The sequence below is a fragment of the Cherax quadricarinatus genome, chromosome 26, assembly GCF_038502225.1.
Source record: "Cherax quadricarinatus isolate ZL_2023a chromosome 26, ASM3850222v1, whole genome shotgun sequence".
NCBI lineage: Eukaryota > Metazoa > Arthropoda > Malacostraca > Decapoda > Parastacidae > Cherax > Cherax quadricarinatus.
The window spans coordinates 21,351,462-21,372,109 of record NC_091317.1 but is presented as its reverse complement, the minus strand read 5'-3'; the positions used below and the strand labels follow the sequence as shown (position 1 = coordinate 21,372,109).

General features: G+C 38.6%; 1 protein-coding gene across 2 annotated transcripts in view; it reads right to left on the bottom strand.

Moving 5' to 3' along the window:
• The window catches only part of LOC128691710 (zinc finger protein 91), a 97,530-nt gene that overhangs the window by 15,694 nt on the left and 61,188 nt on the right, over window positions 1–20,648 (bottom strand). For both annotated transcript variants that reach the window (XM_070088869.1, XM_070088870.1), the window contains exons 14-15: window positions 18,182–18,315; window positions 10,865–11,107 (exon numbers count right to left, since the gene is read on the bottom strand). In XM_070088869.1, the coding sequence (XP_069944970.1) occupies window positions 10,865–11,107; window positions 18,182–18,315 (377 nt within the window). The remainder of the gene's footprint in view (window positions 1–10,864; window positions 11,108–18,181; window positions 18,316–20,648) is intronic.

Sequence of the window (20,648 nt, the reverse complement as noted above, 5' to 3'; positions counted from 1 at the left end):
TATCAAATATTGCCTTATTACAGCTGCATCTTCAATAAGAGAAGATTAATTATAGTGGCAATGATTTTAAAAATTTACACTGCTAAGTGATTTATGACCTACAATGTAAGTGAACAGTATTTAGATAAGGCTAAAGAGGTCTATGTGGCATTTATGGATTTGGAAAAGGCGTATGACAGGGTGGATAGGGGGGCAATGTGGCAGATGTTGCAGGTGTATGGTGTAGGAGGTAGGTTACTGAAAGCAGTGAAGAGTTTTTACGAGGATAGTGAGGCTCAAGTTAGAGTATGTAGGAAAGAAGGAAATTATTTCCCAGTAAAAGTAGGCCTTAGACAAGGATGTGTGATGTCACTGTGGTTGTTTAATATATTTATAGATGGGGTTGTAAGAGAAGTAAATGCGAGGGTCTTGGCAAGAGGCGTGGAGTTAAAAGATAAAGAATCACACATAAAGTGGGAGTTGTCACAGTTGCTCTTTGCTGATGACACTGTGCTCTTGGGAGATTCTGAAGAGAAGTTGCAGAGATTGGTGGATGAATTTGGTAGGGTATGCAAAAGAAGAAAATTAAAAGTGAATACAGGAAAGAGTAAGGTTATGAGGATAACAAAAAGATTAGGTGATGAAAGATTGGATATCAGATTGGAAGGAGAGAGTATGGAGGAGGTGAATGAATTCAGATATTTGGGAGTGGACGTGTCAGCGGATGGGTCTATGAAAGATGAGGTGAATCATAGAATTGATTTTGATTTTGGATAGCAATGGTAAGTTTGATATTGGCCTATAGTTGTTTAAATCTGTAGGGTCACCACCTTTATGTATTGGTGTAACCCTTGCCGTCTTGAGTAGTTTCGGGAAGGTGCTAGTTTCTAGTGACTTGTTAAAAAGTAATGAGATAGCATGCGAGAGGACATGGGCTGCTCTCTTGTACAATAATGGTGGGACATGAGACAGATTCCCTGAGTTATTTTTAAGTGACTTTATAATCTCGGTGGGACATATTCTATGGCAAACATGACATGTATGCAAGGGATGGGGTTGATCTCTCTGGGGCTGGAGTGGTTGCATTAGCCAATTCGATTGAGGGGGTTATTGGTGACATGTCTAGGACTTTAAACTGATAGATTATAGTGGTATGGGTGTCTGTGGGAAACAATCGGGCTGCAGTACTAGGGTTGAAAACATCAGATATAAGCAGGATACCTCAGGGATATGTTTAAAAGACAATATTCAAAATAAAGTTGCTAGTAAAGGCAAAGCAACTGATTAACAAACAAAGAGAGATAGTAGAGGGCAACGAGTGACTAGCTCCTTTAAGGTTTACTATAAAAATAGTAGGAGTCTAAGAAATAAGATAGATGAGCTAAGATTACTTGCAAGTGAAGGTAACATAGATATTATTGGTATAACAGAGACCTGGTTCAACTTGAAAGATAGAGAAATGCCGTCTGAATACAACATACAGAGTTATAAACTATTCCATACTGACAGGGTCAACAGGAAGGGTGGTGGAGTGGCAATGTATGTCAGAGATAATTTAAATTGTTGTGTTAGACAAGATATAAGATTAGAAACATCGGACACAGAATCTGTTTGGCTACAGTTTCACGAGGGTCATGAAAAGTTAATTTTGGGTGTGATTTATAGGCCCCCAGGCCTTGATAGAGAGTGCAGTAAGCTGCTATGGGACGAAATTCATAAGGCATCTAGATATGAAAATGTTGTTTAATGGGAGATTTTAACTTTAGACAAATTGACTGGAACAATGTGACAGGAAATCTTGAGTCTAGTGACTTTCTTGATACGGTTCAGGATTGCTTTTTAAAACAGTCTGTGACAGAACCAACTAGAGGAGACAGTCTACTTGACTTGGTTCTTGCCAATAAAGAATCACTAGTTAATAATCTTGAGGTTAATGATGAGCTTAGGGAAAGCGACCACAAATCACTTAGTTTCAATATAACATGGATTTACCCGGATAACTGCAATCAAATCTCTGTCCCAGACTTTCGCTTGGCCGATTTCATGGGACTGAAAAATTACCTGGGTGGACTAATTTGGGATGTCCTGACTATGGGTCAGGTAGGTGGTCTTGGTTGCCAATATGACATTTTTCAGGGCATAGTTCCAGACAACTTTTGATCCGATTAGGGAAATTAGATCCAACAAAAATGATCCCAAATGGATGAACAATAAATTAAAACATCTCATTAGTCAAAAGAGAGGCATATATAGGTGTATCAAAAGAGGGGAGGAACATGGTTTGAAGTGCTGCTTCCCAAGACCAAACCCATCTTAGTAGGAACTAGTTACCGCCCTCCCACCCAGGACCAGTTCTTAGAAGACTTTTCCAGAGTCTTGTCCGGAGTTGAAAACAATTGCGAGACAATAATACTGGGCGACTTCAATATCTGTTTTCAGCAGCAAAATAACGTGCTATGCAAAAGATATAAGCAAATTCTAGGATTAAATAGCTACACTCAACTAATTAATACACCAACCCGGATCACACAGTTCTCAGCCACCCTAATTGACCACATACTTTGTAACCGCTCTGAGAGCATTAGTCAGTCAGGCGTCATTACCACAGGTCTTAGTGATCATTTCATCATTTACTGCACCAGGAAAATCACTAGGGCTAGGATAGGCCTACACAGGACAATAAAAATGAGGTCAACTAGAAACTACAGTAAAGAAACACTGGTAAATAGGCTACACAATTGTGACTGGACAGAGATAACAAGTTGCACCAACGTAAACGATGCCTGGGAAAAATTCAAAACAATGTTCACTACCATCCTTGATAATATTGCACCAGTTAAAGAGGTTAGGATTAAACGAAGAACTGAACCCTGGATGACTACTGAGATATTAGATAATATGAAATTCAGAGACCAGCTGCTAAAAAGATTTAAAGCAAACAGACAGGATATTGCAGCACTAAATGAATTCCAAAGGGTGAGGAACAGAGTACAGAGACTTATAAAAGGAGCAAAGGCAAAGCACTATTGCTCAAAAATTGAAGAGTATAAGCATAACCCCAGAAAGCTCTGGCAACAACTAAAACAGTTGGGGTATAGCCATAAGCCAGTAGATAGGTCTAACATAGTACTCATTATCGATAATGAGGTATGCCACGAAACATCTAAGGTGGCAAATTGCTTTAATTCCTACTACACATCTGTTGCATCAACACTAGTAAGTAAACTACCAGCTGCATCAAATACCTTTAACACAAGACTCTGATAAGTTTCAAACATACTATACCAATAAAGGGGTAACCCCAAACAGTTGTCAACTAGTAAGTGTATCTCATGACTTCATTCAAAAAGAACTAAGCAGGTTAAACCCAACTAAGAGCACAGGCCCTGATAACATCCTGTCTAAGTCCCTAAAAGATGGTGCTTCTGAACTGTCAATCCCTATTGCTCACATAATAAATCTATCAATCACCACTAATACCGTACCGGAGGGGTTCAAGGAGGCCAGAGTTACTCCTATCTTCAAGAAAAATAATAGGTCTGATGTAAGCAACTATAGGCCTGTTAGTATACTCAGTATAATATCTAAAATTCTGGAGAGGGTGGTGTATTCTCAAGTAGTTAAGTACCTTAATGACAACAGCATTCTCCATAGCTATCAATCGGGCTTTAGAAGATCCTACTCAACCGACACCTCCCTTATTAATCTGATGGATTACCTGAGAACTGAAATGTCAAAGGGGAACCTCATAGGTATGGTAACCTTAGACCTGCAAAAGGCCTTCGATACTGTCAACCACAATATATTATGTAAGAAACTTCAAGCTATCGGTATAGGTTCTGTAGACTGGTTTAAGTCCTACCTTAGCAACAGGAGACAAATAGTCAAAATCAACAAAACGGAATCAGAACCCCTGCCGATAACATGTGGAGTTCCCCAAGGTAGTATTCTGGGTCCCTTATTATTCTTATGTTATGTCAATGATATGCCTATCAGTGTCAAGTGCAAACTCCTACTGTATGCAGATGACAGTGCTCTGTTAGTGACAGGTAAAGACCCACAAGATATTGCTAATGTTTTAACACTGGAACTGGAGTCCTGCAGCAAATGGTTAGTAGACAACAAACTATCATTACACCTAGGGAAAACTGAAGCCATTCTCTTTGGCACAAAACATAAACTGAGAAGGGTAATTAATTTTAATGTTCAGTGTAATGGGGAGCCCATCACTTTGGTTTCATCAGTAAAATATCTGGGAATCCCCTTTGACCCATGCATGTCAGGAGAATTGATAGGGAACAGTGTAGTAAAGAAAGCGAATGCCAGACTGAAGTTCCTGTATAGACAAGCACAGTGTCTTCCTACTGAGGCTCGCAGGACCCTATGTCTAGCCCTTATACAATGCCATATGGATTACGCTTGCTCTTCATGGTACTCTGCCTTGACAAAAAAACTGAAAGATAGACTGCATATCACCCAGAACAAAATCGTAAGATTCATCCTGGGGCTGGGACCAAGAGAACATGTAGGCCAGGATGAATTACAGCAGTTGGATATGCTGAATGTTGAAGACAGAGTAAAACAACTGAAGCTAAATCATGTTTATAAAATTGCTCACAAACAGTGTCCAGAATATCTTGCTGTCAATTTTGTCAAGGTTGGGAACCAAAGCAATCATAGTACTAGGGGGAGAGAGCACAACTTTGTAGTACCCACAGTCATTGGCCAGGCGTCAAACACCTTTTATTGTACAACAATAAAGGAATGGAAAAGACTACCCACACATGTCAAAGCCAGTCATAGCATGAACCAGTTCAAGAAGAGTGCCAAAAGGTGTCTGATGAATGTAGCTACAGAAAGGGAGGGGAATGATTTTCTATTTTTTAGCTAACATACGTGTAAATTTTACCTTATTCCTAGTAATGACTCTCGTATTGTAGATAGTCTTTTTAGTATGATAATAAGATGTTATCTTCATTGTAGAATAATAAGAAAATATTATAACCTTTATTTTTTTATTTTTTTTTATTTTATTTTTTTTTTTTATTATCACACTGGCCGATTCCCACCAAGGCAGGGTGGCCCGAAAAAGAAAAACTTTCACCATCATTCACTCCATCACTGTCTTGCCAGAAGGGTGCTTTACACTACAGTTTTTAAACTGCAACATTAACACCCCTCCTTCAGAGTGCAGGCACTGTACTTCCCATCTCCAGGACTCAAGTCCGGCCTGCCGGTTTCCCTGAACCCCTTCATAAATGTTACTTTGCTCACACTCCAACAGCACGTAAAGTATTAAAAACCATTTGTCTCCATTCACTCCTATCAAACCTTTATATTATAATAATAAGGTAAAAGGACCCCAATGGAAATAAGTCACTCTGTCTGACTTTTTTGGGTTATCCTAGGTTCTCTACACATATGCTGCTATGTATAATAATTCTATGTAACTGTATTTGTGTATACCTGAATAAACTTACTTACTTACTTAATTAAAGAGAGAAATAAAAAAGGAATAAGAAAAGCAAAAAGGAACTATAAGGCTAAGGTCGCACGGGATTCGAAGACTAACCCAAAAGGGTTCTTTCAGGTATACAGAAGTAAGATTAGGGACAAGATAGGCCCACTTAAGAGTAACTCAGGTCAGATCACTGATAGTGATAAGGATATGTGTGAAATTTTCAATACTTACTTCCTCTCAGTTTTTACCCAGGAAAATACAAAATTCCAGAAATAATAGCTTATGTAGAACAGGATGATGATAAACTATGCACGATTGCGGTAACTAGTGATATGGTTCTCAGACAAATAGAGAAATTAAAACCTAACAAATCCCCAGGCCCTGATGAACTGTTTGCAAGGGTGTTAAAGGAATGTAAAGAGGAACTTAGCATACCTTTGGCTAATCTTTTCAACATATCACTGCAAACTAGCATAGTGCCTGATAAATGGAAAATGGCAAATGTAATACCTATTTACAAGGCAGGTGACAGGTCCTTAGCTTCGAACTATAGACCAATAAGCCTTACCACCATAGTGGGAAAATTTATGGAATCAATAATTGCCAAAGCAATTCGTAGCCATCTCGAAAGGCATAAATTGATTAATGAATCTCAGCATGGTTTTACAAATGGGCATTCCTGTCTTATGAATTTACTAACTTTCTTCACTAAGGTATTTGAGGAGGTAGATCATGGTAATGAATATGATATTGTGTAAATGGACTTCAGTAAGGCTTTCGATAGAGTTCCACATCAGAGGCTATTGAGGAAACTTAAGGCACACGGAATAGGAAGAGAGTTTTTTTCCTGGGTTGAGGCATGGTTGACGAATAGGCAGCAGAGAGTTTGCATAAATGGGGAGAAATCAGAATGGGGGCACGTCACAAGTGGTGTTCCACAGGAGTCAGTGTTGGGCCCCTTGCTGTTCACAATCTACATAAACGACATAAATGAGGGAATAAATAGCGACACAAGCAAATTTGCTGATGACACCAAAATAGGCCGTCCAATTCACTCTAATGAGGACATTAAAGCACTCCAGGATGATTTGAATAGACTCATGCAGTGGTTGGAAAAGTGGCAGATGCAGTTTAATATAGACAAATGCAAAGTTCTAAATGTTGGACAGGAAAATAACCATGCCACATATAAACTAAATAATGTAGATCTTAATATTATGGATTGCAAAAAGGATTTAGGAGTTCTAGTTAGCAGTAATCTAAAACCAAGACAACAGTGCATTAGTGTTTGCAATAAAGCTAACAGAATCCTTGGCTTCATAGCAAGAAGTATAAATAATAGTAGTCCTCAGGTTGTTCTTAACTCTATATATCTTTGATTAGGCCTCATTTAGATTATGCTGCACAGTTTTGGTCACCTTATTACAGAATGGATGTAAATGCACTGGAAAACATACAAAGGAGGATGACAAAGTTGATCCCATGTATCAGAAATCTTCCCTATGAGGATAGACTGAGGGCCCTGAATCTGCACTCTCTAGAAAGGCATAGAATTAGGGGGGATATGATTGAGGTGTATAAATGGAAAACAGGAATTAATAAAGGGGATGTAAATAGCATGCTAAAAATATCTAACACAGACAGGACTCACAGCAATGGCTTTAAATTGGAAAAATTCAGATTCAGGAAGGATATAGGAAAGCACTGGTTTGGTAATAAAGTTGTGTATGAGTGGAACAAACCCCCGAGTACCATCATAGACGCTAAGACGTTGTGCAGTTTTAAAAATAGGTTGGATAAATACATGAGTGGGTGTGGGCGGGTGTGAGTTGGACCTGACTAGCTTGTGCTACTAGGTCAGATGCACTGCTCCTCCCTTAAGTGACCTGTCTGACCTCACTAGGTCAAGGCATTTACTTAAGCCGGTGGGAGAATTGGACCTGCCTCGCATAGGCCAGTAGGCCTGTTGCAGAGTTCCTTCTTTCTTATGTTCTTATAATTATTTTCAACACACTGGCTATCTCCCACCAAGGCAGGGTAACCCAAAGAAGGAGGAATGTAAAGTTTTTCTTCTTTGTTTTTTTTATTTTTATTATTTTATTATCACACTGGCCGATTCCCACCAAGGCAGGGTGGCCCGAAAAAGAAAAACTTTCACCATCATTCACTCCATCACTGTCTTGCCAGAAGGGTGCTTTACATTTTGTTTGTATTTAGTAATTTAAACAGGAGAAGAAGTTACTAGCCCCTTGCTACCAGCATTTTAGTCACCTCTTATGAAGCTCATAGCTTATAGAGGAAGGATTCTTCTCCACTTCTCCATGGAGAATTATTATCATTATTATTATTATTTATCACACTGGTTGCCTTGCACCAACGTAGGGTGATCCCACCCCCCAAAAAAAAAAAACATTCACCATTATACATTCAATATCTACCTTGTAAGAAGTGTGCAGACAACACAATTCAAATGACTCTCTAAACTAAAACCTTCATACCCCTCTTTCAGAGTGTAAGCAATGTGCTTCTGACCTTCAGACTCAAGTCCAGCTAAATGACCTCCCTCAGTTCTTTCCGAAATGTTACTCTGCTCAGATTCCTCAAATCATTTATTTGCATACTCCAATACATGCCTGCTAGATTCTTAAACCCATACCATTTAAAACCTCCTTCACACCTTCCTGGAAGGACCCCCCACCCATCCCTTCCTTACACCTTTGAGTTATACTCTCTCTTGGTTATCCTAATCTGCTCCATCCTTTCTAAATGCTCAAACTTCCTCAACAACCCCTCCATTACCCTCTGAATATTACCTTTCATAACCGAACACCATCTCCTAATTTCTACACCCTGCAATTTAAAGGAGGGATTTGGGACATTGGCAGTTTGGAGGGACATCTAAACTGTCATATATGTGTGCCCCTGCAAAGACAGTGATTATGTATGACTGATGGTCAAAAAGTTGAGTGATGACGAAAGTTTTTTCTTTCTCTTTGGGTCATGTTGCCTCAGTAGGAAACGGCTGACTTGCTAAAAAAAATTCTTGTCATAATATTCACCACACACACAGCTCTCAAATATGATGTCTTCACTGCCTCCAGTCTCCTCTTCAATGCAAAGTTCTCTTCTTTCCTACATATCCTAAGCTGAGCCTCATTCTCCCCATAAAAACTCTTCTTTGCTTTTAATAACTTCCTAATTACACCATACATTCCTTCCCTATCCACCTTATCATATGCCTTTCCCAAATTCATTAATGCTCACTTATATGCTTCAATATAAACACTTACTCTACACATCTACCCTTCCTAAATCTTCACTGTTCCTCTGCAACCCTACTTTGTCTTACCCTTAATTCTTTAAATAACAATTCTACCCTGCACTTTACCTGGTAGATTCAGCAGGTTTATTCCTCTATAATTCTTACAGTCTCTCTTTCTCCTATTCCCTTACATACTGCCTAAAGTTTAGCCACTTTCACCAGCTTACTACTTGCTTCCTGCATGTTTTACATGACACCGGGAAAGGCAGTGCCTGCATTCTGAATAAGGGGTAAGGATGCTGTAATTGGAGAGTAATCTGAATTCTGACATCAGCCCACTTCTGGCAAGATAGTGATTGAATGAATGATGGTGAATGCATTTCCTTTTTTTTTTTGTGGGGTGGGGGGGACCTTCAGCTTTGGTTGGAAACGGCCAAAAATATAAAAAAGAAAATTTAACCCAAAGAGTAATGCAATTCTTAAGATTCTTTTTTAACCCTTTGAGGGTCGACAGGCCCTCTCCGAAACTCGTTCTCAGGGTCGGCCAAATTTAAAAAAAAAAAAAAATTATTTTCTCTTATGAAAAGATAGAGAATCTTTTCCCGATCATAACGACACCAAAAGTTTGAAATTTGATAGAAAACTTACGGAATTATGCTCTCGCAAAGTTAGCGGTCTCGGCGATGTTTACGGATCGGCGATTTTGCCCACTTTGAGCCCCATTTTCGGCCAATTTCACTGTACTAGTCGACAAAAAACATGAATATTTCGCTAGAACTCCATTTTTTCTATCGAATGGGTGCAAGAAACCACCCATTTATAAATTCAACTATCCAGTACAGTGGTCAGAATTTAGCAATTTTGCCAATTTCACACAAATTTCAAAAGATGCCAATTTCGGAATAGGGTCCAGAATAAACAAGAAAGATATTCCTGGCACTAAAATGACATTTCCTCTAGTCATTAGTCATGTCTCAAGGCCCCTCTTATATTCTTTTGCTTTCCACTTTGAATTTTTATTCTCACAAAAAATATAAGATTTACTGTTATGCAGACTACTGCATTAGTGTAAAAAATGGTAAAAATATTATTGGTGCACTTGTGAAAGAATATTAGACTCACCAGTTGACGTGTATTGCACGCTTGGCACGATTTGTTTACTTTTGAAGTTTGGTAAAAATCGAACATTTCTGCTACTTTGAGCTCAATTTCAAGGCACCTTTCATTGTAAAACTAGTCAAAATCATCTCAATTTCAGTAATATGTCTTCCATTCTATAAAATGAGACCAAGAAAACTAGAATACAACAATAAATACTATACGAAAATACACTGCAAAGTCGCTGATTTATTAAAAAAAAATGGAAAATTTTTTTTTTTTCTCATTATACACCGTGTGCTGCAGGATTTTTTTTAGACTGTGCACACTGACCACATAGACCCATTCTTTCATATGAAGGCCTACCAGCTTTCTCCCACTAGATTTGAGGTCGCTAGAATTTTTGAGTACTAGTACGTCAAAAACCCCTACGCGTAAGACGTACTAGTACGACGAAAACCCTCAAAGGGTTAATATCCTACAAAATAACTTCTGTTTTTTATAAATCAGAATTTTTTTTAAGCTTCTGTACTTATTACACTGATTTTTTTTTTTTTAATTTTTCTAGTAAATCTTCAAAATGCCAGTTCACATAGATCTTTTCAAGGACCCACTTTGGTGGGTTACGGCCAGTTTGTTAAAAAAAAAAATTTTAGCTACACTCCCTTTCCTTCAAACTTGATTACCCTCATTTGCCCAGGGGTACAATGACCCCTATGGATTTAGCACTTTCATACAACTATAATAACTGCAAATTAAGAATTTATTGCTTAACCCTTAAATGGTCCAAACGTATATATACGTTTTTTCAACATCTGAAAGTATGTAAAAAAAATGTAGACCTTCTTTTTTGTTTTACATTTGAAAACGAGTAAAAAAAACTTTTATCTACATTTTTTTTGTTATATTTGAAAATATTTAAAAAAAAGTAGATCTACTTTTGTATCACTACGAATCTGAACGTCAATCTCTTTGGACCGTTTAGGGGTTAAAAGTTGCAAGAATTATTTTTACTAGTCATATGTTATAATAACAAGTAAGTGGGGAAATATTTGCTACCAAACCTGAAAGACTTGAGGCACAGGCTGCACACATGTGGGCGTTCATGAGTGTGCGTCAGCATGTGTATCTTGAGATTATATTTCTCGGTAAATGCTTTATCACATTCCTGGCACTTGAATTTTTGAGTAGCATGAGTGCGCTGGTGCCTCTCCAAGTAGGTTTTAGACTGTAACTCCTTTCCACAGGTTGGGCACTGATAAGCAGGATTTGTGGCCGAGTTGCTTGACATTTTATTTTCTTCATCTCTGCAAAAGTGAAAAAAAATATTCTATAAATCTGTATTTTTTTTTTCAACAAACCGGCAGTATCCCACCAAGGCAGGGTGGCCCAAAAAGAAAAACTTAAGTTTCTCTTTTTAAATTTAGTAATTTGTACAGAAGGGGTTACTAGGCCCTTGCTCCCGGCATTTTAGTCGCCTCTTACAACACGCATGGCTTACGGAGGAAGAATTCTGTTCCACTTCCCCATGGAGATAATAGGAAATAAACAATAACAAAAACTAGAAAGAAAATAGAAGAAAACCCAGAGGGATGTGTATATATACGCTTGTACATGTATGTGTAGTGTGACCTAAGTGTAAGTAGAAGTAGCAAGACGTACCTGAAATCTTGCATGTTTATGAGACAGAAAAAAGACACCAGTAATCCTACCATCATGTAAAACAATTACAGGTTTCCGTTTTACACTCACTTGGCAGGATGGTAGTACCTCCCTGGGTGGTTGCTGTCTACCAACCTACTACCTACAAAATCTGTATTTAATAAATATTAATCTATGTACTACACAGTGAACCCTCAATATAACAAATTAATGGGGGGATTGTCAGAGCATCCTCTAGTGCTCTACAAGTGTGGTTTGGAGCCAGGCAGCAAGACTTGCAAAACTCATAAAACCCTTCAAACATATATCAAAGGTTTCAAAGATGTTGTATGCATAATATAGCACTGTGCACACAATATGCAGGTACAGTGGAACCCCAGTATGTGACCTTAATTCATTCCAGAAGGCTGTTCAAGTGCTGCTCTGTTTGAGTATCGAACAGTTCTTCCAGTGTGGCCAGTGTGCCATTACATTATTTACAAAGCCAGTGTGGACGATTCCACGCATAGATGCGATACATTTTGTCATAGTCCATTGTTTTTAGTGCTTGTAACTGCTAAATAAGCCAACATGGGCCCAAAGAAAGCTTCTAGTGCCAGCCCTGTGGTAAAGAGGGTAAGAAATACTATTGAATTGAAGAAAGAGATCATCGCAAAATGCGAAAGTGGAGTGTGCGTCTCCGAGTTGGGTAGATTATATAACAAACCCCATTCAACCATCGCTACTATCTTGGCCAAGGAAAAGGCAATCAAGGAAGCTGTTGTTGTGAATGGTGCAAATATGCTTACAAAACAGAGATCGCAAATACTATTCGAAGATGTGGAGAGACTGTTGTTGGTGTGGCTTAACGAGAAACAATTACCCAAGAAACAATTAACCCCAGAGGGTTAGCCACCCAGGATAACCCGAGAAAGTCAGTGCATCATTGAGGACTGTCTAACTTATTTCCATTGGGGTCCTTAATCTTGTCCCCAAAGATGCGACCCACACCAGTCGACGTACACCCAGGTGAACAAGAAAAAATGCCGGGAACTAGTGCTCATATTGGTGAATTTAACCCTTAAACTGTCCAAACATAGATCTACGTTTTTTCAACATTTGAAAGTATGTATAAAACGTAGAGGTTCTTTTTTTTTTTACATTTGAAAATGTGTAAAAAAACTTTGATCTACGTTTTTTTTTGTTATACATATTTGAAAATACAGTGGAACCTCTACTTGCGAGCGTGTCCACATGCAAATTTTTCCAAATACGAGCAGTCGTTGGGTCGATTTTTTGCTTCCATATGCGAGCAAAATTTCCACCAGTGAGCAGACCTCAAGGCAGGTTCCTTGATCTCGGGAATTGTATCTCATTTGTTTGTTGGACTATCTTATTGAAACTTGGGCAACGTACGATGGAAAGATGCTTCTTAACCTACACCAAAAATGAAAGAAATCTAAGCATAAATAATGGAGTTCACTTCTCGGCAATTAGCCACCCCCTAGCGGTAATTTCGAATGGTTTTTATGGTAGTATTCTCGTTTTTTTGGTCTCATTTGATAGAATGGAAGATATATTACAGAAATAGATATGATTTTGATTGCTTTCACGACAAAAAGTACCTTGAGATAGAGCTCAACCTAGGAGAAATGGTCCATTGCTTGGCTGTTTCAGAGTAAACAAATGACGTCACTGTCCATTCCAATATGCAGTCGTGAATGGGTTGACATTATTTATACAATTATTGCAATAAGGAATAACAGTAAATCTTATATTTTTTGTGTGAATAAAAATTACATATTATTTATATAATAATAATAATAGTAATAATAATAATAGTAATAATAATAATAGTAATAATATATTATTTTTTTTTTTTTATTATCACACCGGCCGATTCCCACCAAGGCAGGGTGGCCCGAAAAAGAAAAACTTTCACCATCATTCACTCCATCACTGTCTTGCCAGAAGGGTGCTTTACACTACAGTTTTTAAACTGCAACATTAACACCCCTCCTTCAGAGTGCAGGCACTGTACTTCCCATCTCCAGGACTCAAGTCCGGCCTGCCGGTTTCCCTGAATCCCTTCATAAATGTTACTTTGCTCACACTCCAACAGCACGTCAAGTATTAAAAACCATTTGTCTCCATTCACTCCTATCAAACACGCTCACGCATGCCTGCTGGAAGTCCAAGCCCCTCGCACACAAAACCTCCTTTACCCCCTCCCTCCAACCCTTCCTAGGCCGACCCCTACCCCGCCTTCCTTCCACTAAAGACTGATACACTCTTGAAGTCATTCTGTTTCGCTCCATTCTCTCTACATGTCCGAACCACCTCAACAACCCTTCCTCAGCCCTCTGGACAACAGTTTTGGTAATCCCGCACCTCCTCCTAACTTCCAAACTACGAATTCTCTGCATTATATTCACACCACACATTGCCCTCCGACATGACATCTCCACTGCCTCCAGCCTTCTCCTCGCTGCAACATTCATCACCCACGCTTCACACCCATATAAGAGCGTTGGTAAAACTATACTCTCATACATTCCCCTCTTTGCCTCCAAGGACAAAGTTCTTTGTCTCCACAGACTCCTAAGTGCACCACTCACTCTTTTTCCCTCATCAATTCTATGATTCACCTCATCTTTCATAGACCCATCCGCTGACACGTCCACTCCCAAATATCTGAATACGTTCACCTCCTCCATACTCTCTCCCTCCAATCTGATATTCAATCTTTCATCACCTAATCTTTTTGTTATCCTCATAACCTTACTCTTTCCTGTATTCACCTTTAATTTTCTTCTTTTGCACACCCTACCAAATTCATCCACCAATCTCTGCAACTTCTCTTCAGAATCTCCCAAGAGCACAGTGTCATCAGCAAAGAGCAGCTGTGACAACTCCCACTTTGTGTGTGATTCTTTATCTTTTAACTCCACGCCTCTTGCCAAGACCCTCGCATTTACTTCTCTTACAACCCCATCTATAAATATATTAAACAACCACGGTGACATCACACATCCTTGTCTAAGGCCTACTTTTACTGGGAAAAAATTCCCCTCTTTCCTACATACTCTAACTTGAGCCTCACTATCCTCGTAAAAACTCTTCACTGCTTTCAGTAACCTACCTCCTACACCATACACTTGCAACATCTGCCACATTGCCCCCCTATCCACCCTGTCATACGCCTTTTCCAAATCCATAAATGCCACAAAGACCTCTTTAGCCTTATCTAAATACTGTTCACTTATATGTTTCACTGTAAACACCTGGTCCACACACCCCCTACCTTTCCTAAAGCCTCCTTGTTCATCTGCTATCCTATTCTCCGTCTTACTCTTAATTCTTTCAATTATAACTCTACCATACACTTTACCAGGTACACTCAACAGACTTATCCCCCTATAATTTTTGCACTCTCTTTTATCCCCTTTGCCTTTATACAAAGGAACTATGCATGCTCTCTGCCAATCCCTAGGTACCTTACCCTCTTCCATACATTTATTAAATAATTGCACCAACCACTCCAAAACTATATCCCCACCTGCTTTTAACATTTCTATCTTTATCCCATCAATCCCAGCTGCCTTACCCCCTTTCATTTTACCTACTGCCTCACGAACTTCCCCCACACTCACAACTGACTCTTCCTCACTCCTACAAGATGTTATTCCTCCTTGCCCTATACACGAAATCACAGCTTCCCTATCTTCATCAACATTTAACAATTCCTCAAAATATTCCTTCCATCTTCCCAATACCTCTAACTCTCCATTTAATAACTCTCCTCTCCTATTTTTAACTGACAAATCCATTTGTTCTCTAGGCTTTCTTAACTTGTTAATCTCACTCCAAAACTTTTTCTTATTTTCAACAAAATTTGTTGATAACATCTCACCCACTCTCTCATTTGCTCTCTTTTTACATTGCTTCACCACTCTCTTAACTTCTCTCTTTTTCTCCATATACTCTTCCCTCCTTGCATCACTTCTACTTTGTAAAAACTTCTCATATGCTAACTTTTTCTCCCTTACTACTCTCTTTACATCATCATTCCACCAATCGCTCCTCTTCCCTCCTGCACCCACTTTCCTGTAACCACAAACTTCTGCTGAACACTCTAACACTACATTTTTAAACCTACCCCATACCTCTTCGACCCCATTGCCTATGCTCTCATTAGCCCATCTATCCTCCAATAGCTGTTTATATCTTACCCTAACTGCCTCCTCTTTTAGTTTATAAACCTTTACCTCTCTCTTCCCTGATGCTTCTATTCTCCTTGTATCCCATCTACCTTTTACTCTCAGTGTAGCTACAACTAGAAAGTGATCTGATATATCTGTGGCCCCTCTATAAACATGTACATCCTGAAGTCTACTCAACAGTCTTTTATCTACCAATACATAATCCAACAAACTACTGTCATTTCGCCCTACATCATATCGTGTATACTTATTTATCCTCTTTTTCTTAAAATATGTATTACCTATAACTAAACCCCTTTCTATACAAAGTTCAATCAAAGGGCTCCCATTATCATTTACACCTGGCACCCCAAACTTACCTACCACACCCTCTCTAAAAGTTTCTCCTACTTTAGCATTCAAGTCCCCTACCACAATTACTCTCTCACTTGGTTCAAAGGCTCCTATACATTCACTTAACATCTCCCAAAATCTCTCTCTCTCCTCTGCATTCCTCTCTTCTCCAGGTGCATACACGCTTATTATGACCCACTTCTCGCATCCAACCTTTACTTTAATCCACATAATTCTTGAATTTACACATTCATATTCTCTTTTCTCCTTCCATAACTGATCATTTAACATTACTGCTACCCCTTCCTTTGCTCTAACTCTCTCAGATACTCCAGATTTAATCCCATTTATTTCCCCCCACTGAAACTCTCCTACCCCCTTCAGCTTTGTTTCGCTTAGGGCCAGGACATCCAACTTCTTTTCATTCATAACATCAGCAATCATCTGTTTCTTGTCATCCGCACTACATCCACGCACATTTAAGCAACCCAGTTTTATAAAGTTTTTCTTCTTCTCTTTTTTAGTAATTGTATACGGGAGAAGGGGTTACTAGCCCATTGCTCCCGGCATTTTAGTCGCCTCATACGACACGCATGGCTTACGGAGGAAAGATTCTTTTCCACTTCCCCATGGACAATAGAAGAAATAAAAAGAACAAGAGCTATTTAGAAAAAGGAGAAAAACCTAGATGTATGTATATATATATATATGCATGTGCGTGTCTATGAAGTGTGACCAAAGTGTAAGTAGGAGTAGCAAGATATCCCTGTTATCTTAGCGTGTTTATGAGACAGAAAAAGAAACCAGCAATCCTACCATCATGCAAAACAGTTACAGGTTTTTGTTTCACAGTCATCTGGCAGGACGGTAGTACTTCCCTGGGTGGTTGCTGTCTACCAACCTACTAGTAATAATAATAATAATAATAATAATAATAATAATAATAATAATATGTATAATAATACGTAATACGTATAATAATAACAGTAGTATAATATAATACAATAATAATAATAATATATATAATAATAATGTACTACATATAATAATTATAATAACAGATGGCTTCAAAAGGCCATCACTAGATGGCAGTGTTTACCGCAACAAAGAGGGAGTGGTTGTGGCCGCCTCCACCTGTTACATAATGACATATTTTATTCATTTTAGAGTATATATCGTGTTTCTATATTATTTATATTGTTTATGTCATATTAGATGAACTGTGATGTATAAATAAGCTGTATAGATGATATTAGCAAAATTATTCATGAAGTAGTTTGCCCGGTCTCCAGACAAACTCTCGTCCACCGCCAACACCGCCCATACCACTACATGAATGACATGTTTTATTCACAGTATATATCAGGTTTCTATGTTATTTATATTGTTTATTATGTCATATTAGATGAAGTGAGATAGATAAATAAGCTGTAGAGTTGATATTAGCGAAATTATTGAAGTACAGAATTCCAATGGAATGGATTAATTGCATTTCAATTAATTTAAATGAGGAAAATTGACTCTGCAAACGAGCAAATCCAGTTACGAGCAAGGTCATGGAACGGATTAAACTCGCAAGTAGAGGTTCCACTGTATGTAAAAAAACGTAGATCTACTTTTGGAGTACTATGCATGTGAACGTAGATCTGTTTGGACAGTTTAAGGGTTAAGACCAGCAAAGGTTGGTTTGAGAGATTTAATAATCGTAGTGGCATACACAGTGTGATAAGGGATGCGAAGCCAACAAGTCTTCAATAAAGGTATGTAATAGTGATTCAAATGTTCTTAATTTATTTTATTTAGTTATCATTGTTTTGTGTATGTAAAACTATAATTAATCTTTAAAAAAATTATTTTTTGTGAATACTGTATTTTTGGGTGTTTGAAATGGATTAAATGTATTTACATTAATTCTTATGAGAAATACTGCTTCAAATTTAGGGCATTTTGAATTTAGGCCGACCTGGAATGGATTACGGCTGAAAAATGAGTTTCCATTGTAAATGGAAAAAATTGCATTATCTAAACTATAAAGAAGACAGTAAGTAAAAAAGCAAAACAATTTCTTAAGTCTGGATGAGGATCTGAGATACAAAGAAAATCCTGTCAACAAGTACCTGTTTACAGCCCTTTGACCCCTTTCAGATATATACAGTTACTGAGTAATAGCTCAAGGCGACATACCTTTGTGTTCGTGATGCTTCCTTCTCCCAAAATAATTTTGTTTTTGACTCGGCTTTAGACTTTCGTCGCCGAGGCTGGATAATCTGAACACTCACTTCTTGTGGAGGTTCTTGACTACATATATTTTCAGCTTCCTGTAATAAAATACATCTGCAGTATAGGAAAATAAATCTAGTAAAAAAAGACAATACAGATTATTAACTGCCAATGGTTAGTAATCCAGGAAAACACAATAAAGCCAATAAATGTAGCTTATTTCCACTAGAATCCTATTCTAGGTCCTCGCCACCGACAACAGTCAACTAACTCCAAGGTATTTCTTTGCTGCTAAGTGACAATGTAAGGTTTTAAGATACTTTGTTATATGTCCCATCTCATAGTGGGATTCAACCCCATGTCATCCTGGGTATGAACTACCAGGTACGAGACTGAACATGCTAAAATCATTACACTGCCTATTACAAAATGCAGAATGCAGTATTGGTAATGTGGTGCATTATGGGCAATGCAGGGCACTGTGAGAATAAAATATATTATGGGAAGGTGCCAAAAATAAACAAAATAAATGCTGATACAATCTGTATTTCCTGTATTTCTTTGTCTTGTTAAAACAACTTTACAAATACAAATACAAATTTATATTCCTTTAAGCCATACACAATAACATAGTTTACATGTAATAAAACAATGGTAGGCACAAAAGAAAGCCACTAGAATGCAATCCAATTCAGGCAAACTAATCCTAATGCTTAAGAACTACTTAAGAATTAGACAGACTTTTGAGGATAGTGAGGCTAAGGTTAGAGTATGTAGGTGAGAGGGAGATTACTTCCCAGTAAAAGTAGGCCTTAGACAGGGATGTGTGATGTCACCATGGTTATTCAATACATTTATAGATGGAGTTGTAAGAGAAATGAATGCTTTGGTGTCGGCAAGAGGTGTGGGTTTAAAAGATAAAGAATCTAACACAAAGTGGGAGTTGTCACAATTGCTCTTTGCTGATGACACTGTGCTTTTGGGAGATTCTGAAGGGAAGTTGCAGAGGTTGGCTGATGAGTTTGGTAGGGTATGTAAAAGAAGGAAATTAAAAGAGAATATAGGAAAGAGTAAGGTGATAAGGATAACAAAAAAATTAGATAATGGAAGATTGGATATCAGATTGGAGGAGAGAGTATGGAGGAGGTGAATGTATTCAGATATTTGGGAGTGGATGTGTCAGCAGATGGGTCTAAGAAAGATGAGGTGAATCACAGAACTGACGAGGGGAAAAAGGTGAGAGGTGCGCTGAGGAGTCTGTGGAGACAAAAAACTTTATCCATGAAAGCAAAGAGGGAAATGTATGAGAGTATAGTTATACCATTGCTCTTGTATGGGTGTGAGGTATGGGTGGTGAATGTTGCAACAAGACGGAGGCTGGAAGCCGTGGAGATGTCATGTCTGAGGACAATGTGTGTTGTGAATATAATACAGAGAATCTGTAGTTTGGAGATTAGGAGGAGATGCGGGATTACCAAAACTATTATCCAGAGGGCTGAGGATGGGTTATTGAGATGGTTTGAACATGTATAAAAGATGGAACAAAATAAAATGACTTCGAGAGTGTATAAATCTGTAGTGGAGGAAAGGCGGGGTAGGGGTCATCCTAGGAAAGGTTGTAGGGAGGGGGTAAAGGAGGTTTCGTGTGCGAGGGGCTTGGACTTTCAGCAAGTGTGTGTGAACGTATCAGATAGGAGCAAATGGAGACAAATGGTTTTTAGGACTTGACATGTTGTTGGAGTATAAGCAAGGTAACATTTATGAAGGGATTCAGGGAAACCCACAGACCGGATTTGATTCCTGGAGATGGAAAGTACAGTGCTGGCACTCTGAAGGAAGGGTGTTAATGTTTCAGTTTTATAACTGTAGTGTAAGCATGCCTCTGGCAAGACAGTGATGGAGTGAATGATGATAAAAGATTTTCTTTTTCGGGCCACCCTGCCTTGGTGGGAAATGGCCGATGTGTTAATAAATAAAAAATAAAATTTTTTTTATTTATTATCACACCGGCCGATTCCCACCAAGGCAGGGTGGCCCGAAAAAGAAAAACTTTCACCATCATTCACTCCATCACTGTCTTGCCAGAAGGGTGCTTTACACTACAGTTTTTAAAACTGCAACATTAACACCCCTCCTTCAGAGTGCAGGCACTGTACTTCCCATCTCCAGAACTCAAGTCCGGCCTGCCGGTTTCCCTGAATCCCTTCATAAATGTTACTTTGCTCACACTCCAACAGCACGTCAAGTATTAAAAACCATTTGTCTCCATTCACTCCTATCAAACACGCTCACGCATGCCTGCTGGAAGTCCAAGCCCCTCGCACACAAAACCTCCTTTACCCCCTCCCTCCAACCCTTCCTAGGCCGACCCCTACCCCGCCTTCCTTCCACTACAGACTGATACACTCTTGAAGTCATTCTGTTTTGCTCC